At 41.3% G+C, this 12,160-nt stretch overlaps 1 protein-coding gene across 1 annotated transcript in view; it reads left to right on the top strand.

The window, feature by feature from the left end:
* The window catches only part of MAD1L1 (mitotic arrest deficient 1 like 1), a 344,432-nt gene that overhangs the window by 30,763 nt on the left and 301,509 nt on the right, over positions 1 to 12,160 (top strand). Inside the window, exon 10 of the mRNA XM_027878245.1 lies at positions 4,554 to 4,640. Within this exon, the coding sequence (XP_027734046.1) occupies positions 4,554 to 4,640 (87 nt within the window). The remainder of the gene's footprint in view (positions 1 to 4,553; positions 4,641 to 12,160) is intronic.

The raw sequence follows: 12,160 nt of genomic DNA, 5'->3' as shown, positions 1-12,160 counted from the left end.
TCAGCAGCTGATTCTCAGTGTGTCACTGTCACAGTTTATACTGAAATGGTAATAGATCCTTAACTAAGAACAGAGCTTTCCACCAAATCCTGTGGAATGTCAGTTGTGCACATATAAAAAAAAAAGGCATAAAACCCCAGCAAAAGCTGTTTTCCTTGTTAAAAAAATGTGCCAGTGTGCGCTGAAAGTCATTGTATTACTTGGTTGGACATCCCATTAAGTTAATTTTTCACTTCATTGGAACAGTTTTAGGTTTTATCATTCATTAAATTGCCCCTTTTCAAATTACCTGTGCTCCAAAGGAGGGCAAAGAGCTTTGGTTAACAGCATTTTTGTTCCTCTCCTGCCTTACTGTGCTCTAAGCTTTGCTGGATTAATTTGCTTGTTTAGAGAAAAAAAAAAAAATCTTGTTTCTAAATTAGGCTTAAATTCACCTGTTTGGTTTTTTTGACTTTTGCTTAAATGCTATTGCAGAAGGAAGTGGGTTTTTGGGATGGGATGGTGGGACAGAGGAAGAACTTTGTAGCTTTTTGGCTCTTTGTGCCTTGCCCAGGAGAAACGATCTGAAGTCAATGATTTCTTCTGCACCTGCAATTTGGAAGCCACTTTGTCACTTGCTGTCCATGTTATCTTCATGTTTACAAAGCACATGACTCAGTTCTAATAACAGACTGCTCTCAGTCAGACCATGCCCTGTGTCCCTTTGCAGGATTTTGCATGGCTGATGCAGACCAGGTGTGGGGTTTTTTTTTTTGTGGTTCCAGGGGCTCCATCATTCCTTGGGAAAGGAATCTGCCTGCATGTTTTCAGGGCAAACAGTGACAGTGCTCAGCTTTTGAGGAAGGGAGTTCTGGGTCTGTTTCTGTCAGGAGAGGGTTTCAAACTTCCCTCAAGGAGCCCTGGTGATTCCAGTAGTGTCGGTAAGCTGTGTTGTTGTACAGATGCTCTTCAAGCAGATTTATTGGCTTTCCAGTACTGGTTTAAATATCAACTGTTCCATAGGGAATGGAGGGAGTTTAGCAAAAATTGTATACATCAGACAAGGCTCTCAAGGCCAGAATGTGTTACTGTGTGTTGGGATGCTGACCAATGTCTCTTTTTCCTTGGCATTGTTTTCAGAAACTTGGGAAATGAGAGGGCTGGTTACAGCTGGTTGGTGTTTGCAGTGCTTTGGGACTGGACCAATTCTCTTCAAATTGAAACTCTGGTTTGATATTAGTGTGCATGCAGTGTCATTCCTCTGCTTGTAACTGTGGAAATTTGGCTTTTGCCAAATTGTTGGTGACCGGGGTAGGATGTACCTCAGAAACAGGCTTTGAAACCTCTCAGTAAAGGTATTTGACAGCAAAGTGCGTGCAAGGGGGGGGGGTTTTGTTGCTGATCACCTGACATGATTCAGCATCATAGAAAGGGAACTTTTTCTTTGGAGTGGGTTAATGCCCATTGCCTTTGTTTTCTCTTATATATCTCTGCTGCTCCACTTAAAAAAAAAAAATAATCAAAGGTATCTAATGCCAATAAAACATCTTCCAGAATTAAATGTAAACTTAAGCTGCCAATTGCTGGAACTGAGATTGGAAGCTGATTGTTGGTTTCAATGGCCAAACAGATGAGGATGATTGTTTTTTATTGGAAATCTGTCAGGAGCTCTCATTAATAGAAATCTGTGGCTTTTATAGTCCTGTCTCATTTTACTATTGGATTAATTTCAGTTTCCCATCTCAGTCCTAATACATGATGGTACAGATTTCTGGGAAAATGAGTTAAAAATTGAGGCAAATACATTTCCTGCACGTTAAAAAATCTGTCATGTTATTTTATTGATGCAGGGACCAAACACTGGTGTGGGGGACTGGCACTCAACACAGCCAGAGAGATGCCTGATACTAACTATCCTTGTGGTAAATCTGCTGTATTTGGGTGAATTATGAGAGGTTTAGAACTGCATTTTTCAGAGCCTTGTTGTCTTGGCATTACATTGTACAAAAAATTGTTCCTGTTGAAATTGGTGTATCTGCTTAGAGCTTCTCTTTGCCAAACAGACTAAGCGTGCCCAGTCCATTTCTGTCTGGTGTTTTCTCTTTTTTTCCCCCTTTTTTTCTTTTAACTTGTTTAAGATGGTGAAATGCAAAGGGAAAACAGACTTTGTAATTTTCTTTCACATCAGAATTAATGCAAAGTTGCCTTTATCCTTGTCCCAGTTTAAATGAGACAAAGGTCTTTTGCTGAGGATGGATTAGGAGAAAAAGACCCAAACTTCCTTTTCTAGCAATTATAAATCCGAAATTAAGAGGCTTCGATTGAAGGAAAACAAATTATGGAAAAGGGAAAAATAACAGCCCATTATTAAAAGGTATGTGTGTATTAACAGGAACACGAAAAAAACCAAGTAAAACAACCAAGCAATACCCCTATACCCACCAATAATCCCCTTCAAGAACAAAACCGATAAAACCGGCAAAAAGAAAATCAAATAGTTCGATTTTTAGCACCCTTTGGTGCAGTTCCAGCCACAGTCAGCAGGGAGCGCCGTCGGGTCACTGGAGATGCAAAACTTGTAATGTCTTATACCGTTCATCAGGTGGCGCTGTTGAGTTATCAAAAAGTGCAGAACTTGTAATGTCCTATAGTAGTCACCAGGTGGCGCTGTTGGATCACTGGAGGAGTGGAACTTGTAATGTCCAGTACCCGCCACCAGGCGGCGCTGTGGGATCCTTGGTTGCCGCCAGGTGGTGATGGAGGAGGGGGGAAGGGGAGGGAAACAGAAAGTTCTCCCAATGGAAGAAAAACTCACGATTTTCAGTTGGTGAGGATTTTGCGGTGAGCCAGGCCCACAACTAGCAACAGTTGGGCAGAGAACAGCAGCAAAACTCTCCTCCGACAGGAAAAGACAAAGAAGAAACCAGGCAGTCTCTCCTCTCTGCTGCCGCCTCCCCTCCGGCTCCAGAGCTGAGCTCCAACCCCCCCAGAGCTGAGCTCCAATCCCCCAAACCCCACCTCCTTCCACCCACACAACCTACTCTTCCTCAATTCCTCCCCCTTCGTTGCTAGGAGATTAATGTCACGGTCATTTAGGACTCAGGCCAACTCCTTTGTTTATCTGATGGCTCATTAACAGCACACACGTGGGGGGGGGGGGGAAGGGAAAGGAAAGACAAAATTCCTTGCTAAAATCAGAACTATGACAATCCTTTTCTCTAGATTTTTCTGGTTAGAAACTACTGCAAAAAGAGAACATCTACTTCCTTAATTAATGGGGGGAAAAAAATCTGAGTCAGAGATCCGTTTCCTGCCGATGGAACCCATGTTGAAATCACATTGTAGTTTTACAGATTTTTCTTGTAGGTTTTTTGCTGTTATTTTCTCCATCACTGTGGAACATACAAACCCAACTGTGTTCCCCTCTCTGGCACATGTTGTCATTTAGTTCTCCATTTATATACCAGTAGGAAAAACCCGAGTACTCCAATTTGGAAGACAAGATTAGAGCAGTGTTGGATTTGAGCTCTCCAGAGCTGAGAGTCCCAGAAACCAGCAGTGTTTTGCTGTTGCTCCTGAATTATGTGGAGATGTGAGTTGAGTCAGGCTGAGTTGAGTTAGTTCTCTGTTGCTCTGATGCCCGTCCATCAGGTACCCTCAGTTAAGAGCTGGGGAACTGCCCAAGTTAAGGATCCCTTCAGGCTCAGCTACAGGAGTTTGAAGTGTTATTTAGTGCTGCAACACATTTGAAAACCCAAGTGCGTGTTGGCTTAAAATTGACTTATCTCTTCTATCAGAATCTGAATTTTAGATGGTTTAGCCAAGCCATCTCCAGGTCATGTCTTGGTTTCTTCTCATAGTTTCCTTGGCCATTGGGTGTGATGTCTTTGAAGAATAGTTTCATCCTGTTCTATCTGGTTTCTTTGCTGCAATACGTGTCTCTGTTGTCCGATGAGAGAACATGTCCATCTGTAACACAAATTTTATTAGAGCCCTCAAAATTGTCTGCTGAGGAAGGACACAAGTCTGCAGTTCTGAAAGTGAAACACAGGAACTTTTCAATTGGGATTGCCAGAATTGAATCCTATCTGCATCAACTCAGTGTGTATAAGTAATTTTCACATGACTAGAACTGACAGATGAATAAAGAGAAAAAGTGATACCTTTTCTGATGCTTATAGTTGGCTGAAAAGTGTTATCGTCAGAGAAATTAGCCCTTGATTCAGTCAGAATCCCAATGGTCAAGCTAGAGGCACCTTCTCCCTGCCCAGTTTTTGGAGTGGCAGGGGCCTTATTCTAGTGCTACTTTTGAATACTGTAAAATCTGACCAGGATGTCTGTACCTGGTACATACAGGGATGCCCTTTCCAGCTTCCTTTCCTTTGGGGAAGTGGGATACAGGTGCCTCTCTTTTGGAACAGGAAAACCTTTCTGATGGTTCAAGACAAAAATCTTTTCCTAATTTTTTTATAAGCTGCCTTCATTTAGAGTGACTTGAAGAGACTCATTACTTAAAGAAAATGTAGTTTTTTAACCAATGATTTGTTAAAAATTTCTAATTTTGTTTTAATTAGGACACCTGATGATCTCTCGAGGCAAATTGTGGCCCTGCAGCAACGGGAGCTTGCACTGAAAGAGCAGAACTCTACCTTCATGAACAGGTGAGTGATACCAGTGCTGGGTGCTGATAGCAAAACTCTGCTGTAATGAGAGGAAACGAGAACTGCAAACTGAGAGAGACCAGCTCTTTAGATTTCCTTGCTCTTCCATGGAACCTTCTGTGCTCTCTTCGTTCTCGTGTTGATTTGGAGCTTTTTGCTTACTTAAATCCTTCAGGGGGAAAAAAAGATGAACTGTGAGTGGACACAGTGAAGAGTTATTCGAGTTTTATGTTAGGAGCTGAAGTGTTTGCAAGGGGAAATGAGTTGCTTTCGCAGACCCATTTCATCTGAAAAGGGAATGTCACAGCAAAATGTGCAAAGCAGCCACCTGGGTATGGGAAAGGGAGTAAGGGCTCCTTAAAGGACTGTGATTTGACTTGCAAAAGGACCAGTTTGTAGAGATCCTGGTGGAAAAAGACATTTGCAGTTTTGGTGGCAAAGTACTGCAAGGCTTTGGGAGGAGCAGTTCATTTGAGGAGTGAGATATATATTTGAAATATGAGGGTGTTTAAGCCATTGCCCTGGTGTGGGAGTGAATATCTAATGGGAAAATGAATTTGTCTGCCAGAGCTTAACTTTCCAGCCTGCAGTGGCTCCCCAGCCTTGCTGAACAGGGCTCCTTAGCGTGACACAAAGTGCTTCTCTCCCTCAGCATGCATATTCTTGCTTCCCTCACTGTTTATATCCTCACATTAGGAACCCTCTGTCTGTTTTTGTTAAAAGCAAGACCCCTGTCTGTTCAGAAAGGCTCTGGAGTGTTTGCATTGCAGGGCTGTAGCTGCCTTGTCTAAGCAACAGGAGCGTGGAGAATTTCAGCCTTGGGTGTAAAGGTGTTGAATGTAAAGCAGTCAAACACTGTGTGATTGAGCACGGGACGAGCACACTCAGCTTGACGTGGGCAGCACTTGCTAATGTTTCTCCTGAGGTACATTTTGGTTCAAGAGATGATTGTCTTTTGGGCTCTGCCTTCCCGATGGTGGGCAGGATTCAAGCTGGGTCTTAAAAGCTTTGGTTGTGCTGCTGCTGTTAATGAAACTGTTTAGTCAGTTGTAAAATGGTTATCTAGGTGTAAATTCCCATGAGTGAGCCAGCCAAATTGGTTTGTGTTTTTTTGCTGAGAAGTTTACAGTGGGGGGAAAAAATATCACCGATATAAACCCCACATTTCTTATACTAAAAATAAACCAAGAAAACCCTCAAACCCACAGCTGATTAAATGATCAAATAAAATGATCAATAAAACGATAGTGTTTGAGTTACAGATTTGTTTTTTGTTGTTTTTTTTTTTAAACTGCTTTTCACAGCCTCTCAGAGAAGTGCTTTTTCTAAATTTATTAATGGCCAAGGGGAATCATCTGTTGAAAAAGCGGCTTTTTGGTAGTGCCTGTTCATCTAGACGTAATCGTGCCAATTTAGTTTAAAAATAAAAACACGATTAAAATTACTTTTTGATTTCAAGTTAAATGGGCTGTAAAGCTGCTTAAATTAAAATTCTAACATTTTCCTGATGTAATGCTGTGTGTCATTTCTGAAACTGGTAATTTTGACTTTCTTCTGTCACATACTTTTATTCTGCCATAAAAGGTAGGCAATAAGATACATTTTTAAAAACCTTTCATTACAGATGATTTGAAAGTTCCCAGGAGAAGGTTCTGAGTCTTTGGAAATAAAGCCTCGTTAAGGAAGAAAACCTAATTTTCTCTTTTCCCTGAATCTTTCCCAGATTTAGCTGATGGTCTTCTCTTTTATTTGTTTCATAATTGTGGTCGGGATTGTCTGTGTATTGCAGTAACTTAATATGTGGTCATGCCTCCCTCTAGTGATGGAGCCCAGCACTTATTCAGCTTTCTATTGTTTTTTCCAGCTACAAGTTCTTTTGCCCTCGGTTGGAATATGTTGTCTTCAGTGCTGGTAGTGCAATGTTTGATTTATAAAGTCTGTGGTGATGTGTGTAAAGAGCAATGTGCAGTACAAACACCTGCTATAAAAGTCTTGGATTAGTTTTCTCCATTAAAATTAATGATTTGGTAGATGCTTAAGAAAACATCATTAGAGGTTGTCATCTAAATTTATTTTTATGGCAAGGAAGTGGAGAATCTCATGTGGTCCTGGCTTACCTGTTGCTACAGTGCAAAACTCAGTTTAGTAGAAGAGGTTTCAGTGTGAAGTTAGAGATGATTATATGACCCTCTTCCCTAAATGGCTGATCACCAGGCTTTTAAAAGAAGAGTGCCTGGAAGGTAATTTTTTTTTTTTGCAAGCTGATTATTCTTTGTCTCAGTCTTTACACTGCAGTGATCTTCCTTTTTCTTCTTAGTAATGGTACCTTTCCAACACTCTCTTTAGTGACTGTGATAGACACTTGCCAGCTACTGTTTGTCTCACAACCTGACAGTTGTGTCCCCAGATCCTTTTTGGTAACAGGAGATGCTCAGGAGCAAAGCAGGAGTTAATTGTTAATGTAGGGGTTTATGAGCAGGAAGTGACTTCAGAAAACAAAAGAGGAGTGGAAAAGGTACCACAGGGGAATGATTTGCTATGTAAGGTGCCATCCATTTCTGTAAAACTGGAGACAGATCTAGCTCAGCTGCCTCTAGTGTCCCTTAGTTGATCTAAAACGGGGAGTTATGGTTAATAAACGCACAGTAACAACCTTTTCAAATAGCATATGGCTTTGCTAAGCAGAGGAAATTTATTTTATCTCAGCCTTCCGTTCTTAACTCGCTTTCCATTTATTACTGTGCGTTTTTTTAGAGCCAATGTTTGTGTTATTGAAAAGGCCTTAGAGATCATCCCACCACAAAGAGGCAACAGCATTACAAACCCACCTTTGCACTGCTATTTGCTTGCAGTGCAATCTGTGCTTTTTGTAGCCTGTGCAGTTGCCAGTGTCTCAAGGCCTCCCAGAGATCAAATGATAATGCATATCCTATTTGCTCCATCACCCACCCTGGATGCTTTTAGACACGGAACCGCAGGAGTGAATTTCCTGAACAGTAGGTTTAAATCAATCTCTTTTATCAGGGATTGTTTCCATGTTTGAGTTGTGTTGGCTCCCTTGGAGCTTGCTATTTTTCCTGGGGCAGAAAACCTTCCTGTGGTGCCAGCACGGGGAAATAGGAGAGGGTCCCTTTAGCACTGAACACGTAAACAGCAACTCACTTCTCTTGGCAACTTCAGGATCGCTGAGTAATGCAGCTGAAAGTGCCATTAATCGTGCGTGATGGACTCTCACTGCTGGTTCGGAGTGTGTTGCTGGAAGTCTTATAAATAGAGTAAATTATACTTTCAGCAGCAGCAGCAGCAGGAAGTAGCATGGAGCTTTTTAACTGCAGAACAAAGACAGCAATCCAAGGGTTCAAAAGCTCAAAAGAAGATTGCCCAGGGTCACTTTGATAGCACTGAGTGTGCCTGCTCTGCTGTTTAGGAAAAGGTGATGAAAGGAAGGTGTTTAATTAGTGGGTCAAGTTAACCATGCAGCCACCATTACTTAAAGCACATTTTTCCCCCTGACTGTGAATGCTGTAGGCACTGTGCACTGAAATGTGTTGATGGTTGTAGTTTATAATATGGAAAGTCGGCCAAGTGGTTCATAAGCTTTTGTCTTATGCAAAAGTGATGTAGTGGTTGCACTATTTTCTTTTTCTAAGTGAGAAAAGCTGCATATTTATTTTGCCTGCTTTCTAGCTGCATATTTGGAGTCTCTGAAGAGATTTGCTAAAACAATCCTGGCAAAGTATTCTAGAACTGGAGACATGGGGGGAAACTTCCCTTCTTATCAGTGTTGGCCTGTGAGATGGTTAACGTGAAGGAATGAGGCTGCTTACAGCTCGAGATTTGCTGCAGTTCTGAAAGACAGGCAAGGAAAATGGACTTCTTTGGTTACTTGTGGTACCTCCCAGAATGATCATCTCTACTTTTGCTCTTGTCCAAGTGCAGTATTGACTTGGGACCTCGAGATGTCTTGTGGAAAGTCAAGTTACAAAGAAACACACAGGTGAAGTTGGTTCAGGGCAGGATGAAGGGCACAAAGGAAAATGGAAGAGCAGTAAATCTTGGGTTCTGGTGTTGAGATCCTGGAGCTGATGGCTTATTCCCATCCCCTGGTGTCAGAAACCCAGCCATGTGTTTTGACATATTGTTTCATGTGGGGAAAAGGGACACACAGAATGTGTTTGAAAAGGTATTTTTACAAACTACTACTCCAAGTGCTCACAGACTTGTGTTAAAAAAAAGTGGTTGTTTACCACTTTTACTCATATAAATTGTGTTAAACTGATTTGCCCAAAGAACCTGCTCTGTGTGTTGCTGCTTAAAATGAAGTAAACCCCAAAACCACTGAAGACTGGGGAACGCAGATTGCAGACTGAACAGAAAATGCTTTTGAGTTGGGGCAGCAGGGATTGTTTGTTTGGCTTTGGTTTTTGTGGTTTTGTGTTTGGTTTTTTTTTTAATAAAAAAAAAAATGGGTGAGTGATGGTAAGCCCAGAACCGTCCCTCTCCATGAGGGCTGTTAGCTCAGAGGTGTTGTAAATCTCTTGCCCATCTTCTCTTTTCCTTGGATGTCCCAAGGTGTGTCAGTCACAAAAACAAATAGAGCCTGTCAGACTTCTTCCCCTAATCTTCTGGAAAGTTGGACAGAAATTTAATTACAGTGAAGTGTCTTTTATCTGACAGAGAGAGAAGTGCTAGCTTTTTAATAGGCTTTATGAGTTATTTTGTGATCAAAAGAAGCACTTAATGTCTAATACAGGGCGAGGTAGGGAATTTTTTTCCCTGCCTTTGTTCATCTATATGGCACATTGCACCTTGATTTATATGTGGAGGTGTCTGTGTACCTAATACCAGACAAATGTTTATTCACAGTGCTTCAGGGCAATATTAACTGCTGGCAGGTTCTGCATTCATTTACAGAGTGAGGTTATGAAGAAATGACTGTAGGTATTGCTTTTCTGTTCTCCAAAATGGATCTTTCCTTCAGTTTTGTACCAGAAGGTACTTGATAGTGTCCCATTAAGTGACCAATCTACATACTCAAACAGTTAGTTTCCAGAGCAACATCTGGTTATTCATGGCTCTAATTGGGTAGATACAAAGCTTCTCTAATTTTTTTTTTCTATCATATAGTTAGCAGAAAATAGGAAGGCAAAAAATAATTTAACCAAGACATTGACTTATGCTTCCAATTCAAAAAACATGGGATTTTGCCCAGACCTTTGCTTTTCATGATTGTGCCATTTTTAGTCTGATTTCCTGAGGAAGTGAAGCTTATTACTGTGCTTTGTGTGTGTATGTAGATGAGATTGTCTGTGCCTACCCTACACTTTTGAACTTGCAAGTCGTGTGCTGACAAGTTTGGCAGATGGTAGAGGTCTCAAAAATAATAAATTTCAGCAAGTTTTAGGAAATCACATCTCCATCTTCAGGGGAGACATGCTGAGATCATGTCCTGTTTGGGATCAGAGCCCTGCAAGCAAACAGACCCTCCTAAATGTCACACTGTCAGTAGGGCTCCTTTGAAGACCAGGTCACCTTGAGCCTGGCACTCAAGGAGCTCTGTTCTGGTGCTCTGGTAGCATCACAATCCATAATTCCTGCTATGCATCTTTCCGAAGGCCTGTGGCATTTGATAATACCATGGCAATGTTTTCGGTATTGTTTTCGTGCTTTTCATGTTTCACATCATTTTGATATGAGAAATGGAAGTCTACTTGAGTCAGTAGTCACCTTTGGAGAGAGAAATCCATAGGAAACCAGGCAACTTTGGTTCTGGAGATCATGGAACCACTCTCTCTGTTTAAAAGAAAATATGTAGGCAAAGCCTAAAAAACAGCCTAGAGAGGACAGACATGGTGGTAACTGTACCATCTTCTCAGCCTGGAGCTCTGTAGGAACTGTGTAGTGCAAAAGCAGTGCAAATATTAATCCTTGGTTCCTTACCTTTTATTTGGCTGTGCTTCTGGGAGAACATTCAAGGATAATCTGTGCAGTGCCTCTGTTCAGTGCTCTGATCACTCCTAATGATTAAAAAAATTGTAGGAACTCTTTAACTCTGTTCTTAATAGTTCTTGTTCCAGTGTTTGTGATTGACCCTGGGTGTTCCTGCCAACATCCCTGGTGCCTGTGCATCTCTTTGTTACCAGAGTGAACAATAGCTTTTATTTGTTAGCGTTCCCTTGGTAGCAGTGTGCATTACTGACCAGAAAAATGTGTAAAAATAAACAGGTAGTTTGATAGGAAGCACAGACTGTTCCTGGTGGTGTGTTGTACAGCAGGCACTGTGTTTCAGTGTGGAGCTGCACTGTAAAAGTTAGGGAAGGAGAAGTCAGCCTCTCATCTCCTCTGTGCATGACTCACATCTGCACTATAAATCTTTAGCTTCTCTGAGATTAAAATTCCTAAAAATTCCAGATGAAATAGATGTATCTTCGTACTAGGCAGGAGTTCTCAGAAAACAGAAAGAATATTTAGAATTATTGAAGTAATTAGAAGTCAAAACTTATTATCGGTTTTCATTATTCTGACTCTTTCCTTCTTAGCAGACGGATGCTATGATCGAATTAATGATTTACAGGAGGCTGATGGGCAAAGGAAGAGTGCCCCACATCGGTGTTATATTTGTGATATGAATACAAAGGGAGGAATTGTAATCTCAGCTGTGCAGTAGGCAGCAGTACAAAAATATTCTACTTTGAAACCAGTAGTATTATGTAAAACCATATATTCAGCCTCCTGCCAAGCTTTGTGTAGAGCTCTGGGAATTGTAGTGCTTTAAGATTTCCAGTTCTTAGGGATTTGTCTTTTATTGCCTCTGCAATGTGGCAGTATGCCTTGAGAAACTGGATGAGAGCTGGAAAGAGGAGGGCCCGTCAGTTTGGTAATATCTTCAGAATCAGTCTTGAAGTCACCAGGATGGTTCCATGGATGAGGTAGATGAATGTAGCCAGAGAAGTCTTGACTTAGTTTCTGGGGCAGCTTTGTGATTGCCTGGGTTGTGCTGAGTCATTAATACAGTGACCCGAGTTTCTCACCGTCTCACAAGCAGCTCCAGAAGACCATAGGAATGAAAACAAACACCTCTGCTCAAATGTCCTGCCTAGACTGCACCTCATTATTTTTAAGACAGATAAAACACATTAATTCCTATCTGTGAAGAAATTTGTTCCCTTCTCCCCCAAAAGCACGTGTTACCCATCAGCTCTTTCCCCTCCATAATCTTAAAATGGTAGTCCTGATCACGGCTCCTGAACTGTTCAAGTGTTTCATGAGAAATTGTCAGCAGTCGAACCAGTCTGCGTACAAGTTTTTTTTTTTTTTAATTTGTAATGCTGGAACTGCAATATAGCTTTCCTGAGCAGCCATGGGAAGCCAGAGGAAGATTGGTGGCAGAATGCAGAATGAATTTTCTGTCTTTTTGGACTCATTTACCCGAACACCTACTGTAGGTGATGTAATAACAGAAGCATCGAAGACTAAGGATTTTTCTGAAATGTTTTAGGGTGCTGTTTATATTGTTTATT

The sequence above is a fragment of the Empidonax traillii genome, unplaced genomic scaffold (assembly GCF_003031625.1).
Source record: "Empidonax traillii isolate 1590-97213 ecotype Southwest subspecies unplaced genomic scaffold, ASM303162v1 scaffold39:size2480183, whole genome shotgun sequence".
Lineage (NCBI taxonomy): Eukaryota > Metazoa > Chordata > Aves > Passeriformes > Tyrannidae > Empidonax > Empidonax traillii.
Note: the sequence above shows the minus strand (reverse complement) of the source record. Positions and strands in the feature narration are given on the sequence as shown.